The sequence below is a fragment of the Grampus griseus genome, assembly GCF_964374135.1.
Source record: "Grampus griseus genome assembly, chromosome: 7".
NCBI lineage: Eukaryota > Metazoa > Chordata > Mammalia > Artiodactyla > Delphinidae > Grampus > Grampus griseus.
This window is the reverse complement of record NC_139001.1, coordinates 50,964,080-50,983,283: the sequence shown is the minus strand read 5'-3', so window position 1 is coordinate 50,983,283 and position 19,204 is coordinate 50,964,080. Positions and strand designations below refer to the sequence as shown.

Sequence of the window (19,204 nt, the reverse complement as noted above, 5' to 3'; positions counted from 1 at the left end):
GATACATAAAATGAGGAGTGAAGATGGAACCCCTAAATAAACTAGTTTGAAACAACTTAATCTAGCATAATTGTCTTAAGTTAGTGGTGGAGAGATTTTTAAAAAGCAGCTTATAGCAAAAGGAACTCCTTGCCACGTTACCTGAAGAAAATACCCCTTAATTTCCTAATGACTTCACGTAAACACTATGCATCTTTTTCACAGCACCCTATGATTTTTAGGATAGGCTCCAGTTATAATATTCAGAATTCCTGAAACTGTGGTAAAACTAGTTATAAAAATTATGTAATTCAAAGATAACATTGTTATCTTAAGCCTTATATAATACTGTAACTTGCTTACAGCCATCCCTGGATTTGGGTCAAAATACCTAATGATTTTCCCATTAGAAATAACTGGCAGTGGAGAAGAGTTTTTGTTAGTTGTACAGTGTCAGATAAAGAACAACACTGTCTTAATTTTGCAATATACTGTGTTTGCTGGTGCTATTTTTATACACTGAAGCAACAGCCTTGCAGGAAAATAAAGTTTAATAATAAAATACTCAACTTCTTAATTAAAAAAAAATGGAACCGTTGCTTCTGCATTTCTGTATCTTTATGGGTTAAATAGGCACTGAAGGCTTCCCTGAATAACTGTCATGAAACCTGAACTATGTTCTTCCCATTTTTCTCTTCCTGCTTCTTGGGGTATATTTATTGCACACAGATGTAAACAGCAATGTAGAATTTACCAACAATTTCATAAGATAAAATAAGGGGAGGGTTTAATATCAGATACTCCAAAGTAAACCCTCTTAAAATCTTCGTGAGCGATCTCTCTTCTTTCAGGTCTGTCTTCCAGGTCCCTCCTGCCTCTCTTGTGATCCAGCAGATGTCCTCTCTTCTCTCCCTTCCCTCAGATGCTGCCCAGCTCCTGTGGATTCCATCCCTTCTCTTCCAAAAGCAAACGTGTTTCTTTTCTTTCACATGCATAATAACCTACCTTTTTTTTTTTTTTTTTCTGAATCCTTGGTGCCAGTGATGGCACAGGCCCCAAAGCCCAGCATCCACTGAATGAATGAATGTTTATCAAAACAGTAAATGTAGGTCCTCTGGAGGATTTGTATGTCAGCAGTCTTGAAAAATAAAACAAAATTCCCCCCATTTTACATGTCTTTATAGAAAAATAGATTGAGTTCTAAACACCTTACAAGCATGTTTGTGGAACACAAGCTCTTCTTAATTTGGAGACTTCATAAGTACAAGAAATAGAAAAAACAATGCTCATTAAGTTTGGATTTTCTTCAAGTATGATGGTTGTGGCTTCTTATGATGATATTTGGTATGTAGCAAAAAAGGTACAAGCTGTTCTGTCTCAACACACACCAATCTACACTTATTTGTGTACAGAGTATTAACCTAAGAACAAATATCTAAAAATAATTGGGCTATCATAATAAGTGCCCTAAAATAACTTTGTTTAAAAAAAACTGAAAAATTTGATTCAGTAATTGACTCTTCAACAGATGTAATCTGTCTTTCTACATTCTTTTGGCAATTACATTTTCTAGGAAAAACAAAATCAGGACTAAGTTCATTTGCAATTTTGCAGTAATATTGGTGCAGGAAGTAGTTCAGGAGGAGTAGGACATTTCCATAATTTATGGAAAAAGTACTTCAGAATATTTGAAATTAGTACAGTCGTGGAAAAATATCTGCCTTATTCCTAAGTAGCATCAGCTCCACAAATAGGCAGAGAACAAGCAGCTGTCTAAATATTATGATGTAAGGAGAAATATAAAGTCCTGATTTTCTGAATCATCTCCATCTATTATTGTCTTTCTTGACACCTGGATTAAAATTGCCATACTTGAAATTTTCTTTGGACTATGAGAAAAGAAGTCATATTCTTCAGGAAAAAAAAAATTGTTAAAATGTTTATCATATTATACTGCAAGGGAATGGAGGTAAATCTTCAATTAGGAATACATTGTGACTAGAATGAGATCTTGGCCCAACAGGAATGAGAAATTGGATGTCATAGTGGGAAAAGAACTACAGTTGACCATTGAACAACATAGGTTTGAACTGCTTAGTTCCACTCACACATGGATTTTTTTTTCAGTAAATACGTACTACTGTTGTCAAACCCAAGTTTGTGTGCCTGACACACAGTGAGGCCAAACAAACCAAAACGCCGGCACTTGGAGTGGAGAAAGGATTATTCATTGCAGGGCCATGCAAGGAGAGCAGGATGGCTCGTGCTCAAAAGACCTGAACTCCCCGATGGGTTTCAGGGAAGAGGTTTTTATAGGCAAGATTTGGAGGGAGGTCTGCAGGGTGTGTGACTTTCCTCTGATTGGCTTGTGGTGAGGTAACAGTGTGGTGTTCCAGAAATCTCAACCATCAGCCTTCTGGTTCCAACTGGCCTGGGGTCCACATTCTTTGCTCAGCCTGAAGTTACCATCCTCCACCTGGGTGGGGGCCTTACTTCCTGTAGAAGAACTCAGAGATATGTATCAAATTGATCCGCACATCCCCCTAGGAGGAACCAGGATCAGGCCCCATGGCTGCACTGTTGTTTCTTTCTGCATTCCCTCACTTTCCTAATTAGTAACTGTTTGAATCTGACCTTTGGGACTCAGGGAAGGTCTAGGAGGCTGAAAGCCTTTGTTTACAAACAAGAAATGGGGGACATAGAAAGGCTTTTATGCTTGGCAGGTCCCTATAGGGCCCTGCTCATTTTCACTAGTGTACTACACAATCTGTGGTTGGTTGAATCCGCAGGTGCAGAATTTGCAAATATAGAGGGCTGACTGTAAAGTTATATGTGGATTTTTGACTCTGTGTGTGTGTGTGTGTGTGTGTGTGCTGGGGGTGGGGATGGGGGTTGGTGCCCTAAACCTCCGTGTTGTTCAAGGGTCAACTGTAGAGTCAAATTCAGAAATTTTGGGTTTTGATATTGACTTGCCAAGCCATGTTGGGCAACTCATTTAATTATTGGCAGACACAGCTTTCTAGCTGTGAAATGGGAATAATAGCAGTAGCCCATTCCATGTTACAGTGTAATGTTGAGAATAGAATGATATATATACTTTTTGCCCTGAAAAATTGAAAAGCGCTGTAATAATATGTTATTACTATTATTACACATGATGATAGAATTAGAATCAGGAGAATAATAGGGGCAACAGAAGGGAGCCCCACTGTAGTTTAGATAGTATTAATTATAAATATTGGTAATATAGGATAAAGATGCAAAGGAAGGAAAGTGGATGAAACTTCCAAAGTAATCCTCCAGTCCAAGACAGATTGGATGCCCCACAAAGAGGTTGGGGTAAGTCATGCTGAACCTCACTTTTATCTAAAATTAACTATGATCATAGTACAAGGATCAATTAGGTGAGTGGGAAAATATAGATGAACAAAAACAACAAAATAAATGGTATCAAGAATTATAGATTCTGTTTACTTGTATTTTCAAAACCAAATTGAAATAATGATGATGAGGAGCTCAAGAGCTAATTTGGGGGGGAATTTTTAAAAAGTTTTTCTTTGCTATGTTTTCCTAGAATCTCCAGGAGATTGCTTTTAATGTGTTATGATATCATGTGTGTCAGTATCTGGCATGTCGTCTCCACAATTCACTGAAGTAAGTGTTTACTCTGAGAAAACTGACAAATTTTAAGCATTCGAAAACCTAGTTTGTGACAATTCTGGGCAAAATACTTCTTTTATAATCACTCAAATTCTGTCATCTGGTTATTTACAGATCCACACAATGAGCGCTGACCAGGAATGCACAAGGCTTTGTAGTAATAAAATTATTGCCTCAGGAACCAAAGAAAGCATGAAACCAGTTGTGATGATTTTGACCCCTGACCTGAAAGTCTGATATTCATTCTTCAAAAGATGCCTTGCCTGTGGGGAGACAATTACTGTCTTTGTAAAAGATGTCCTAAATGTTTTTTATTACTTTAGTTCCAATCATTAGTGTAAGGTTTAGATTTAACTGGAAGGTCACTCCTGAGACATATCGGAATATTTTCCATTTTTGTCTGGTTCTCAGCTCATCATAAGTTGCATTCAAAGATGGAGGTATGGGGGGGAAAAGGAATACCCCAGTTGCCTTTCATTTTCCTTTTCTGTCTTCCATGCCAGAAGGAGATCACAGGGAAGACATAAGAGAGAATAGACTATTTGGGACACTTTGGGTTTCACATGTCAAAACTCAAATCTAATTAGCTTAGGCAAAAGGGAAATTTGTTGAAAGATTACTTGGTTACTTTATGCTATTAAGGGAAAACAAACTACTAGGAAAGAAAGGAAAGGAAGCTGAGCCTCAGGAAACAAAGAGAATCAAAGTCTGCCATCTCTTCCATTTCCTTTATTTTACCTGTCAATTTCATCCTCCCTATGGTCCACTGCAGACCAGCTATCTCCTTAAGTAGGAAACCTGGCCATCAAGAGCAAACAAGTTTAACATCGTACACCATCCATAAATTACAAACTCTCTTATAATGACTTGGTTTCTGACAGTAAGATCATGGGGGAAGGATTATACTTAACCCAGCGTGGGTCAGATACCCCTGGCTTTGGCACAGTGGCCAGAGGACAAGATAATATACGAAACAGGCACTGCTGATTTGTACCTTGTGTTTGGAGTGGGGAGAAGAGTGGTTCCTGAAGGAAAGTGAGTGGGGAGAACAGTCATGCCCTATAAGCAGGGGAGAGTAGAGAAAAGACTAAACAGTAGACACGCACTATAAAGAACAAATCAGGAATATCTGGGGGATAATGTTACTTGTTGAGAAGTAAATCTTTCTTAGAAACTTAGAAAATTATACCTCTTATTTCCACCCACTTCTAATTATATTCTGGTAGTACTGTTGGTGAATTTCCAGAACATGCAGCCTCCAATTATAAAAAAGGATTGTGCTCAGAAACTTGATTTGTAAGGGATTTGGAACTGAGGATACACAGAATCAATGCCTTTTTTTTTTTTCAGGCCAATTTATAGAAACACAGTCTATGATATTGCCTAAATTATTATACTAACAGTCCATTTCAATCTCACAAAACATCCATTAGAGAATCTTCCTAGAGTGTCCAGCTTCCACATACCATGGAAGACATTTTACCTCTTAGTGGCTTTGCATGGACATCAGGCAGCCAGGTTATGGTTGGGTAAGAGAAGGCGGGAAGGGAAGTCCCCTGGGACTCCCAGGCACCAGCATTTTTGTCACTTCTTGTGTCTGGTGTGGCACAAGGCAGAGAATACAGAATAAAGTCCAAAGAACTGTGTTCTGGATTGAATGATTGCTCTTCGCTGTGGGACTTCAGAAAACAGGCCTTGGTTCACATCTTAATATGATGGTGGTGGTGGTGGCAGTGTGTGTGTGTGTGTGTGTGTGTGTGTGTGTGTGTGTGTGTGTGTATGTGTGTGTGTATGTATATATGTTAAGAGGCAGTTGGACTGTCCTTTGAACTCAAGACTGCTTTTTAAAGTTCTTTCGACCCTGAAAGGACATGTTTCTATGATTGAGAAAAAGCTCTTTTCTCAATCTACGTCTCTAGGCTAATATAGTTTGTGGGGAGGAGACTAGAAGGGATTAGAACAGGGGTACAGGCTATTCTTCTTCCATGTCCATTGGTTTATATGGCTCCCTTACTAAAGCCTTCTGGAGGATAAAGGGGTCTGGTCATGCTCCTTTCTTGAGGTTCCCTATATTAACAAATGAAGAGATGCCAAAACAGGATTGCAAAAATGATGGGATTGTCAATATTTTCATTTGACAACAAAATTTACAATATGATATAATTGAACTATTCATAATTATAATATTTATAAAAAAAGAATAAATCATGGTATGATCCAGGTAGTACGGTCCAGTAATCAGATGTATGTGTGAAGTTTTATGAGTGGTACTTTAAAAAAGTATTGTCAATAAACTTGTCAATAAATATGTCAATAAATATATCTGTTATTGTCTATATGAACATTTGGAGATAATATCAAAAGTCTAAATCATGGCCAGTTTTCCATAAGAGGCCCTAGCCAAATGGCCCTTCTGGTATCTTCTCTGAGAGGCCCAGCTACCTTGTGTTAGCAAATTGGAGACTGTTTCTAGTCAGTGTATCAAGCCAGAAATAATAGTGTTCATTCTCAATAATTTCATTTTATCTCTAAAAATCTGATGGTTACTTTCAGTTTTATATATATATTTATTTTATTTATATATTATATATTTATATATTTTTTCCCCTCAGAGTAGTGTCTATTATTTGAGGAAGAAATGAAATAAATATCTAAGAAAAGGTAAACAGACTAGATACACAGTAAGTTAAGGGAACAAACTGAAAAAATTTCAAATAATTTTGGGTATGCTAAGCCATAAACATACTTTAAGAGAATTTTGCCTCTGAAACAATGAAATTCAACAAGTGTTTTTGAAAAAGCTTACATTAATTTTTATTAATAATTTAAGAATTTTTCTAAGACAAAGGTGATTGTAAATTGAATGCAATGTATGTATACTGAAAGTAAGAGAATTTGTATACTGAAAGAGAAGAATTTGGAAATTCAAAAGCCGTGGTTTTAGGGCAATTAATTTATAATGTCTGAGCGGGGTTGGAGTGTTCTAATTTTGGTATTGAAAAAATTTTCGCAGGTAACTGATACTCATGTGTTGAGAAACTGAGTAAATTAGGTAAGTAAACACATATTTTTCCTAATTATTACATTTAAATATTATAGGGCAGAAATAACAGAAAATTACCATTTTAAGCAAAAATGTTATTACTATTATTCCTTCTTCATGTAAACAATATAAAATGGCTACTCATTATAGAATTTGAGTATATAATTGCTCCTTTGCATCAAGTATTCTTAATAAAATCAAAATTTGAAAAGAAATAAAAGAAGTGGTATCAGCTGATCCAAGGAGAGTTTGTTAAAGATCTATGTAAAATGAAGAGAGACTGTGATTTTACACGTGGGAGACAAGTAAAACAGACCAACTGTAGGGCAGCAAATCAAAGAAGAAAGTAGGTCAGCGAGCCCCATGGTGATACAATGAATTGCTATTATTTAAAGGGATGGTCAGAGAGTAAAACTGCCTGTGCACAAGAATGCCTATGAGAACAATGGTAAATCTGAGCAAAAAAAGCAGGGTCAGAGCAAGAGTTGCAAAGCTCAGCGTGTGAACTGCAAGTCCTTGGGTCAGGCAGAGGATAAAACAGAACAATCTCGTCATTCAGAAGCTTCCTGGCAGCCAGGGCCAGCAAGCTGTGTAATGAGAAACAAACTGAGCTGAGGCCCTCCGCAGAGAAAAGGGGAGGGAAATAGCCTCAGGATAGGAGAGAACTGAGCTGATTTTGAGACTGCATGTAACTATCAACTCATCAGGATTAATACTTTCCCATAAAAGAAAATTTTAAGTTACAGGAAAATCACTGAGGAGACCAAAATACTTAATCAAATCCATTTACATTACTTATATTGTGAAAGCCATGTACCCAATGGGATTAATTAACTGTGTTTGGTGATCAGAACATTATATACTGGGGAAAGTGCAATTTCTCCTTTCCATCTTTAAGATTTACTGCCTATTTTCTTGGACTAGGTGGAGTTTCAGAATCATAATTGCTAAGTGAGTCTAGAGTGGTAATCTAAAATACTATAGGAGACTGAGAAGAACAAACTAACTCCAGGCCAAAAATAAACTACCTTTTCTATTTATTATAGGAGATGTGACTTAAAGGGATTGAGCAGAAGTTCATTTATCTGAAAAAAAATTTGGCTATGTTGAAAAGTCTTTGTATGTTGAATAGGGAATATTTTTAAAGAAAGTGAGATTGAAGTTAGTCATTTCTTTGCTTAAAATGCACTAAGCATCACTCCCTAACACCATACACTAAAATAAGCTCAAAATGGATTAAAGACCTAAATGTAAGTCCAGAAACTATCAAACTCTTAGAGGAAAACATAGGCAGAACACTCTATGACATAAATCACAGCAAGATCCTTTTTGACCCACCTCCTGGAGAAATGGAAGTAAAAACAAAAATAAACAAATGGGACCTAAAGAAACTTCAAAGCTTTTGCACAGCAAAGGAAACCATAAACAAGACCAAAAGACAACCCTCAGAATGGGAGAAAATATTTGCAAATGAAGCAACTGACAAAGGATTAATCTCCAAAATTTACAAGCAGCTCATGCAGCTCAATAACAAAAAAACAAACAACCCAATCCAAAAATGGGCAGAAGACCTAAATAGACATTTCTCCAAAGAAGATATACAGACTGTCAACAAACACATGAAAGAATGCTCAACATCATTAATCATTAGAGAAATGCAAATCAAAACTACAATGAGATATCATCTCACACCAGTCAGAATGGCCATCATCAAAAAAATCTAGAAACAATAAATGCTGGAGAGGGTGTGGAGAAAAGGGAACACTCTTGCACTGCTGGTGGGAATGTGAATTGGTTCAGCCACTATGGAGAACAGTATGGAGGTTCCTTAAAAAAACTACAAATAGAACTACCATATGACCCAGCAATCCCACTACTGGGCATATACCCTGAGAAAACCAAAATTCAAAAAGAGTCATGTACCAAAATGTTCATTGCAGCTCTATTTACAATAGCCTGGAGATGGAAACAACCTAAGTGTCCATCATCGGATGAATGGATAAAGAAGATGTGGCACATATATACAATGGAATATTACTCAGCCATAAAGAGAAACGAAATTGAGCTATTTGTAATAAGGTGGATAGACCTAGAGTCTGTCATACAGAGTGAAGTAAGTCAGAAAGAGAAAGACAAATACCGTATGCTAACACATATATATGGAATTTAAGAAAAAAAATGTCATGAAGAACCTAGGGGTAAGACAGGAATAAAGACACAGACCTACTGGAGAACGGACTTGAGGATATGGGGAGGGGGAAGGGTGAGCTGTGACAGGGCGAGAGAGAGGCATGGACATATATACACTAACAAACGTAAGGTAGATAGCTAGTGGGAAGCAGCCGCATGGCACAGGGATATTGGCTCGGTGCTTTCTGACTGCCTGGAGGGGTGGGATAGGGAGGGTGGGAGGGAGGAAGATGCAAGAGGGAAGAGATATGGGAACATATGTATATGTATAACTGATTCACTTTGTTATAAAGCAGAAACTAACACACCATTGTAAAGCAATTATACCCCAATAAAGATGTTTAAAAAAAAAAAAGTAAAAATAAAAAAAAAGTTACGAGTTGCAAAAAAAAAAAAATACACTAAGCATCTATAATGTTCAGGCTTTGTTCTGGGCTCTGCTGATCAGTCAGCTAACAAAACAGAGTATTGACTCTGATTTCATGGTGCTGATATTCTAGCGGGAGGCATACCAGAACTCCATAAATAAAGACATATGACACCAGGGAGTGATTAATGCTCTAAAGGAAGGAAAAAAAAAAAAAGATAAATCACCATAAGTGGACTGAAAGTAAGGGAAAGAAAGAGATGGGATGTTTTAGATGGGACGGTCAGTGGTCTTCTTTGAAATCATGACATCTCAGCAAAGACCTGATTGGCCAACTGAGGTGAAGAAAAAAAACATGTGGGTCCCTCAGAAGAAGAGGAATCCAATAAAGAGAGCAAGGAGGACAGGCCTGAGGCTGTTTGAGGTCTATGTAAAATACCAATGTAGGCAAGCAAGTGAGGGAGCGTTGGAAGGAGATAAGTTCAGAAGGAGACAGAATCTAATCATGAAGCATCTTAATGATTATAAGTTTATGGTGAGGCATTTGAATTTCATTCTTAAGATAATGAGAAGTCATCAAAGATTTTCATCGGAGGAATAATGTAATTTTTAAAAAGATTATTCTGTAAATTGTTTGGGGAATTAACTGTAGGGTGGAAGGAGAGAAAGTGGGGAAGCAAGTTAGAAGGCTATTGAAGTCCTCGAGGTAGAGATTAGTGATGGATGGGACTAAGGTGGGAGTGCTGGAACTGATGAAAAATGATTAGACTTGGGATACAATTTTGCATGTAGAGACTTCAAAATTTGGTCCTGCATTGGAAGAGGAGTATGAAAGGAACAAGAGGAGGCAAAGAATACACTGGGCCTGAGAATATTCTGTTAACTAAGATGGAAAAGATTTGGAAAACAGAAGGTTGGTAGGGGCCAGGTGCTTGTTTATCTTTGTTTGAAGATTGGGGACAGAATCAAGATCATGTTTTGGATATACTAAATTTGGGATGCCTATTAAACACTTAAAAGTCAGAATACAGTTAGGCTGTTGGTTTTATGAACCTGAACTCAGATGAGGGATTGGGACTGATAATATACAATTGGAAATCATCAATTTATACATTATATTTAAAGCAATAGTATTGGATGAGATCACCTAGGAAGTGAGTACAAATAGAGAAAACATTCAATAACCAAGTCCTGGAACTGGCTGGCATGTAGGGTGAGAATGAGTAGGACTGTCTAGCTGAAAAGACCAAGAAGAAGTAGTCAATAAGGTAAGTGGAGAAACAGGTGTGTTTGGTCATCTTGAGGTCAAATTAGTGTTTCAACAAAAAGAAGTGACCACTTATGTTAAATGCTCCCAAGATTTTGCCTAAAATGGTGTGAAACTGACCACTGGATTTCCCCAGATGGAGTATGTTGGGGAAACTTGACAAGAACTATTAATGGAGTGATGAACATAGAAGTCTGATTGGAGTATGTTAAGGAGAGGTTATAACATGATGCAGTCTATTTATTATACTATAATGAGTTTTGCTCTAAAGTTTTCTAAAGAAGAGAGAAGGGGCAGTGACGAGAGGTGGAGTGGAGTCAAGAGACAGTTTCTTGAAATGGAAGAAATGTTGTGGTTATGGGACTATTTTAGTAGTATGGAAGAAACTGATGATGCAAGAAAGAGAGGTCTTAATTTTAGGAGAATTCTTTGAAAGGGTAAGAGATATTGTGAAAAAGAGGGGTGGAAACAATGAGAGGTGAGGCTTATGAGAGGAGGCAGAGATATGGGCACTGATTCAAATATCTTGGTAGATTTGGCCATGCTGCTGTCAATTCATTAATGATTACTTCAATTATCCCTGAAAAAATCAGCTGAGTGTGAAGAGAGTATGGGGTTACTGGAGATTTGAGGAGTGAAAAATCTTACAATCTGACAATCTCTGATGCATTTAGACCAGTGATGTTCAAAGTGATTCTTGATACAGGTGGCTTAATTAATACCATAAGGCTGACTTCCCCCCCGCTGACAATCAGTGGGAAAGAGCTTTTATAGGTGGAGGGAAGGGGCTACATGCAGAAATAGCACAGTCATCTCTGACAGTCACCTTGAAATTGGCCATGCGGTGGACTGATCAGTGTCATCTTGATTGTTTGAAGTACAGTTAGTCTTCAGTTCCAGGGTCGGTTTGTTCCCATTTCTTTGAGGCCAATTCTCAGAATTATGGCAGCTTATGTCATGGCTACAGTCTGATTCATCATGTAGTTAACTTCTTCCACCTGGTGGGGGTTTCAGTATCTACAAGACAGCTCAAAGGATATGGCTCAGAATATTATCTACAGCCCTTGAGGAGAAACTAAAGGTCCTTGACTTTGATGACTAAACTACTATTATTTGGTCTTGTTTGACTGCTTTCCTTTACTTCTGCATTTTTTTCACTTCTCTGACTAAACTTATTCTTCGGCTAAAGTTTTTCTACAGACAAAAGGCAGGCTCAGGAAATGGGGGAAGGACCATAGGGCCCTGCTGCATTTCAAGGCTATGGTAGCCAATAGTGACTATTGTTGCTTCAATAGGAAGGTACTCTCCTTGGAAGACACAGACTTCTATAATGCCAGCACAGGACATCCTTCTGTGGACACACTTAAAAAACACAGGCATCATTTGTTCTGTGGCTTTAAATGCAACTCTCCTTTTGTTTATTTTATTTTTAGCGCTTTCAAGGCTAACCACGGACTCCTGTGGATTGATGTATTCTTTATTTTAGATATGCTATTGTGTTCAATCAATGGCAGTCAAGTCCAGCAGGTGAGGGAGCCATTCTGTCTCTTTCTTAAGTGAAATTGCCCAACACTGTTTAGCTCCATTATGTGTAGTGCTTAAAAATTTAACTTTACTTCTGAGTTCATGGAATGCATTAGCTTTGAAGAGAAAGGGGGTATTAGAAGGGCACTTGGCTGTAGAGAGCAAAAGAGGAACTCAGTCTATCAAAGTGATTCTCACCCTAGGCTGAATAGCAGGATCCTTGCAAAATTAAAGAACATATTCTTGCCTGGCTCCAGCCTCAGACTTACTGATAAAGATGTGGGCACTTTACATTTTGATAAGTGAGACTAGATTACTCTCCAAAGATATTCTTTGAATTCACACTTCTAATGATAGCAGGTAAGTATACCTCCTCCCCTATCTTCTCCTCAGCATTCACTGCTAAACCTTTCACCCTACCTTCTCCTCAGCATTTACTGCTAAACCTTTCACCCTACCTTCTCCTCAGCATTCACTGCTAAACCTTTCACCCTACCTTCTCCTCAGCATTTACTGCTAAACCTTTCACCTAGGTTTTACTCTTGGGCAACAGCTTTGGTAAAATATACGATAGGTAAAATATACATAAATATATAATAGTTATGAATACATATGAATACCATATAAACATGCTGCCCCTATTCTCATGTATGATGAAGAGAGAAGCATATTATACATTTATTCTTCTGCAGAGAAATGCTTCTGTAAGTAATGGGCGGTTAAGTGAAATGATCCTGTGTTGATTTGCAGTTTATATTAACTGAACAGTCCTCGTATTAGAGCAGAGATCAACTGTGCTGTTTATATGTAATTTACTCCAAATGAAGTAGAAAGGGATAGATTTAAGATGAGTTCAGGACATGATGTGTGTTTAGCTTTGGGATGAAATCAATATGTCACTTGATCTCTGTGACCCTCAGTATATTAATGTATAGCTATTTATTATAAATGAATGACAAAAAGATTAAACAAAATACATGTGAAAGCATTTGGGGAAATGCAAAGCACATTTTCAATCAGAGATGGTGGGCCTTTACTGAGGAGACTTGATGTCCCATATTATAGCTTAAATTATAGTCCTTGAGTATATCTAGCATGATTTTTTGATAAAATTTGAAGGATCAATATACAAGCAACCATTAGAAAAATCATTCTTTTAGGGCCACTGAACTCACTCTTTTGTACATAGTAGGCCTTCAGAAAACTAATGCTTGTTAAATGTATTTTGCAAATAGTGTTCTCATTTAGAAATCAGACTTACTGCTTCCCTTAATCTAACCAGTGTATTGCTCAGTCAACGGCTGTCCAAATTACTATCTCCTGAGTTGGAGCTCTTCTTTCCCACATCAGAACTCTCCAAATGCTTGAATTCTACATGTCTTCATTAAATTAACTTCATTTATGTGCATGCCATCACCCCTGACCTACATCCCCATCTGATTTGTAGTTGTGCCTCTCTCCTGCTCAACACACAGTAGGAACTTTATTATATTTAACTCCTATTGCTTCTTTTCTAATAACATGTACATTATCTGTAACTTGGTTCCATTCTGGGAATGTTGCTGGGCAAAGTTAAATTGTACATCTTCCTGTTTACAAACTCTATTAAAAACACTAACAGCAATGATGACAAAAAAGACTGAAAAGTTACATCTAAATCTATCAGTTATAAGTTGAAAGAATTTGATAATGAAAAAAGCCTTATGATCTTGAGTCACCACATTTTCTTTCAGGTTTTAACTTTGGAAAAGATCAATAACAGTGGTGGTAGATTGAGTCCTGGTGGCCCAGGTGAAGAGCCCCCAGTAGGAATTAGGGGCCCAGGTTTGTGTCCCAGCCCAGCTTATGATTGCAGTGTGAATTTAAGCAAGTCACTTTGCCATCTGAAATTGTCCTTTCATCTTTAAAGTGAAGAGATTAGACTAGGATTCATATTCACAACTATTTGTGAGTCAGAGACCCCTCTGAGATTCTGCTGAAAACTATGGACCTTCTTCACTGAAAAGCCACAGAAACAAGTATAAATAGAATTCCAAGAGGGTCAGAGGCTCTCAAAATACATCCACAAATTCCCCAGAAGACTTTAGAATGATTTCAAACTTCTAAAGTATGTGGTTGAAAAAAAAAGAATCCATTTACATTTGCTACTTCCGATGTGAATTGTTTTAAAATGTGGATTTGGGCCACTTAAGTCACTTAAAGTTAGAATTACTTTTTTGTAACTTATAGTACTCAGAGTAAAGCAAAATATTCAGTAGGAAAGAAGATCTCCTTTGTATATGAATGCATCTCAGGGTTGGTGAGCTTGTGAGCCTGCCCTGCTACTCAATCCAGGGTTCCTTCTTGCCTGAGATGGAAATTTAGCTTTGACTTGGACACACACAGTGATGGGGAGCTCACTCACATGCTTATTGCTGGGCAAACATAAAGAGTTTAGAAATTTTCTTCTTTATATTGAGCCATACAAATGTCCCTGACTTAACAATGGTTTGATTTAAGATTTTTTGCCTTTACGATGGTGCAAAAGCAATATGCATTCAGAAGAAACCGTATTTCAAATTTTGAATTTTGATCTTTTCCTGGGCTAGTGACATGCAGTAGGATATGGTCTCGTGATGCCAGGCGGGGCAGTGAGCCCAGCTCCCAGGTAGCCACAGGGTAATGAGTGTACACAACAAATACAGTACACTTACAACCATTCTGTACCCATACTACCATTCTGTTTTTCACTTTCAGTATGGTATCCAATAAATCACATGAGATATGCCTCACTTTATTATAAAATACGCTTTGTGTTAGATGATTTTGCCCAACCACAGGCTAACATCAGTGTTCTGAGCACGTTTAAGGTAGGCTAGGCTAAGCTATGATGTCCGGTAGGGTAGGTGTATTAAATGCATTTTCCACTTATGATATCTTCAATGGGTTTGTTGGAATGTAACCCCATTGTAAATCTAGGAAGATCTGTACTCTGCCCTCACCACATGAATGTCAGCTATTGACACTATTGCTGCTCTCAGTCGCCACTTAGATAAATTTTATTTCTTTTTCCAGGCTTTTAGGAATTCAATGGCAGCCTCTTTTGTCCTCTCTTAATTTTGCTAAACAGTGCAGTTTCATATCCAATTCTTCTGGAAGAGATTTTATAAAACTGCTTTTAATCTCAATTACTTCCTTCAATGGAACTCTTGAAATGCAGAATCCGGAATTGGGCAGCATAATCCTGAAAAGTCTGAACAACACATAGTTAGAGAGAAGTTTCCTCTCTTAAACTGCTGACTCTCCTGTTAGAAATGCCACCCACACTGCCAAGAGCTCTGTTCCTACAAACAGGTGACTTTGTTGGGTCATGTTGAAACTGTGGTCACCTGAATCCCTAACTATACTCAATCTAGGTTGTCCTCATTCTCTATCTTTTAGAACCAAAATAATCTTCCTAAAAACAAAACTCCCTTTGACCTCTACCTTAATTGCTTAGGCCATCTTTCCAGCTCTTTGGAATACTAGTTTTTCACTCATCATGTCATCTTTTCTTCCAAGTTTCACGTCATCTACAAATGTGATAAACCTGCCTTTTTCCCCTCTGAATTGATCGATAAACATATTGATGTGTGATTTGCCAAATGTAAGCCTCCCTTTAGGGATTAATTATTCATAATTCTTCACTCAGTCACTTTACAACTTCATCCAACTCACATTTAACCTCCTGATCTACAGAATGGAGAAGAGCACGAGTATAACGTTTTGTGCAGGGGCAACATTTCTTTCTTTTCCTTTCCTTCTTTTACTCAGTCTACTTTCTTTTCCTCAAACTCTATTTTCTTCACTCCTTCATGTATTCATACCGCATATCCTTGTCTTATATATGGCTCCTTTTCTTGTATGTTCATTTTGTTACGGAGAAAAGAGCCTCTGTGCATTTTGGGGATCCCTCTGCCTTCTGCCCGAGTGCAGGGCTGCCTGTGTCTTTCTTGCTCCAGGAGGCCCTTTGCCACATGCTGGGAATCAGTTCACGTGCAGGTGAGGTGTTTTCCTGCGTGTTCGTTAGCATTTGGCAGAAGAGGAGAATCTGAGAATTTCACCAACACCTCCAGAGCAAGTTACTTTCCTCCACCTCCAGAATTACTCAAATATTGAATGAGGCTTCAAAGAAAATTTAAATACAAGGCATACGTGTGTTTGGGGATAGGAGGAGGGGCGTGGGGAGAAAAATTATTAGATAGTTCTCACAGACTTCACACATTAATCTCAGCATTTATTGCATCTATAACCAAACAAACATTGCTGAAAGGAAAAAAGAAAAATTCAAAACACAAATTAATCAACCCTCCATTATCCAATGGAAAGATGACGTTAGTGTAAACTGCTTTGGGAACCAAGGAATCTGTGGTCCTGTAGAGAGGTTCGGCAGAACAGCTCTGTGACGTCACCTACTCCTGCCTCATCAAAATCTTTCACCTGGCAATAGTTAATGCCACACTCAAATAAGACCGAGAAAAGCCCGTTCCAAGGTTTGCTCAAGTGAGTGATTTTACTTTAAAGAAGGCTTTCTCATATAACTTTGTGGCCGTTATCATTATAAAATAAATAAGTGGGTAGACCTATAGTCAAGTATGGGAAGTGGATGATTAATGGTTTAATAAGTTGGACATTTGGTTACCATTTTTTTTAATGTTTGACTCCCTCATATAGACAAATCAATGTTGGCATTAAGTTAAACCTAATTTAAGGAAAATTGTCTGAACACAACTGCATTACTCTGTAGTTACTTTGAGGATAAAAGGGATGAGCCCTGGAGGCAGTAGAACCTTTGCAAATCCTGGGTGGTGCAGACAATTTTAGCTCAGGAAACAGTGGCAGGCGGCTGAATGATTACTATGCTTTAATACTTCAGAGGGAATGCCAAGATGGTTTGAACCAGATTAGTAGGTACTGTAAACCTACAATAAATCCTAGAGATTGATAGGTGAGTCTAGGTTAGCATCCAAAAAGCTAAAAGTGAAAATGAGTTGGGGTCTCCTGACAATGGAACTTTATGCTTCATTCACTCAGTCAGTCGGTCAGTCAGTGAGTCAGTGAGTCAGTGAGTCAGTCTATATTGAGGGACTATGATGTGTCAGAACTTCTTTTAGAACCACACTATCCTTGTAAAGTTGAACAAATCATTTATCTTCTTGAAGTCTAGATTTCACCATCCAGGTATTTATCTCGTGGTAAGACTCCAGCACGGTGACTGATTGGATGCTCATTGAACTCCTTTTCCTTCTTAGCATTGAGACCTCTTTTTCTCCTGTGTAATCTATAACATGATGAAATAAGTTCCATTTGTTAACAACAAATTTCTCTCTATGGTGATTGTGAGTGATCTGTGTTTGCAGATGAAATTACAGTATTTAAATATTATTACAACTTATCAAATATTTTTGCAAGATAATCAACCAAGTCCAGGGGTGTCATTCCTTGCCAAATGGCACTCTGAGGTTGCTGACTGCAATACATGCAAATCCACTCTTTTTTTTTCCTTTTTTTAGTTTCTTTGTTTCATAGTAAACATGAGCAGTGACTTCCTTTCATTTATCAATTCTAACTGCAATGTTTTTCAGTAATATTTAGAAAAATCTCATAAACCAATTTACTAAAATATAAAAATCTATAAACTTTTCCATGTTATGCATCACTATATGCAGAGTGTCAGCTAGTATGATGTTATAACAGAATAGACCCAAGTGAAATGAAAGATAATTTTGTAATGATTGTAGTAGTCACCTTATGATTTATACTCCAAATTTGAGTTAATTTTGAAAAAAATCTGAATATACATTATTGTGGAACTGCCAAAGACATATACCAAAGTGTCACCTCATTAATTACATCAATCATTTATGCAATCAATATTAATGAGCACCTACTGTTTGCCAGGCTGTGTGCCTGGGACCCCAAAGTGAAACCCCATAATCCTGACATCAGCAAGTTTGTTCTAATGAGAAAAATATGTAAACAAATACTGTTCTATAAAGTAATTGATACAAGACAAAGTGATCCAAGAGCAGGGGGAAATATGAGAAAGACCCAGCTAGGTCTACTTGGGGAACTGGGGGAGCCTTCACAGAGGAGGCAAGCTGCTGTCAGGATGAGTGGGAGGTTATCAGGTGGGTGAGTAGGAAGAAGCTATTCAGCAGAGAGAATAGAATGAGAAAGACATGGAGGCTTGAGGGAGCCTAGAGTGACCTGTAATGTGGAAGAGCAGGTTAGTATTGTTAAAGCATAAATTACTGTGAAAGGGGGAACCAGGAAAGGCTGGTGGAAATGAGGCCAGATAGGTAGGGAGAGGCCAGGTCACACAGCCTATATATCAGGCAAAGGTGTGCCAATGGTTTTCCTCTGTGTAGGTTTTGGGGGAAGTGATTGAAGAATTTTTAATACAAAAGTTTCAGAATCAAATCTGTATGTTTTGATTCCTAAAGAAGACTAACAGTATTCTGATTCTTTTGTTGTTTGAAAGTTACAGAAATTGCACACACACATCTCCTCGCTCCTGAGGAGGGGCAGTAAGAGCCTGTGAGGAGATTTTTAGTTAACAGGTTTTTAATAGGCAGTGATGCAATTCTTAATGGAGAAAATTTAATTACTATAAAAGACATTCTGTTTCGAATGGAAATTGGGCTGGGTGTGTTTTTATTCCTCAGTGAATTAAAAGGTTTATATAAGATTAGATTGTTGAGATCCTTGGAGAAAACACATATACACCAGTGAAAATGTTCCACTCATTTTCTTTACCTCTTGCAGCAAAGCAGTGAATCTGCCAGAAATAAATTGAGCATAATTTTTATAATTTCAGGGGTTAAGCATATGAAAGGCCAGAATGAATCAGCATTCCCCGAAGAAGAAGAAGGCGTGAACGAGAGAGAAGAGCAGTGGGACCATTAATAACGGGTCTGCAGCAAGAAGACTTCTTGGGAATAACTGAACTATTAACTTTTCTGAATATCCCATGGAACACCACTGCTTGACTTCTATCTCTGCTCTCCACACTCACAGAGTAGTAATACACCTCCTGGGAAGCGCCCCTTGATGGAACTTTAGAACTACCTACAGATCGTTCCATATTACTTACAATTAAAAAATAAGTATTTACTTTACAACAGTGATTTTCTTTTTAACAACATAGAAATTT

At 37.7% G+C, this 19,204-nt stretch overlaps 1 protein-coding gene across 3 annotated transcripts in view; it reads left to right on the top strand.

The window, feature by feature from the left end:
- Positions 1-18,957, top strand: part of PPP1R1C (protein phosphatase 1 regulatory inhibitor subunit 1C) — a gene marked incomplete at both ends in the record, with an annotated part of 128,731 nt that extends 109,774 nt beyond the window's left edge. For all 3 annotated transcript variants that reach the window (XM_082658399.1, XM_082658398.1, XM_082658397.1), the window contains one exon: positions 18,869-18,957. In XM_082658399.1, the coding sequence (XP_082514525.1) occupies positions 18,869-18,957 (89 nt within the window). The remainder of the gene's footprint in view (positions 1-18,868) is intronic.
- Between the last annotated feature and the right edge of the window lie 247 nt (positions 18,958-19,204).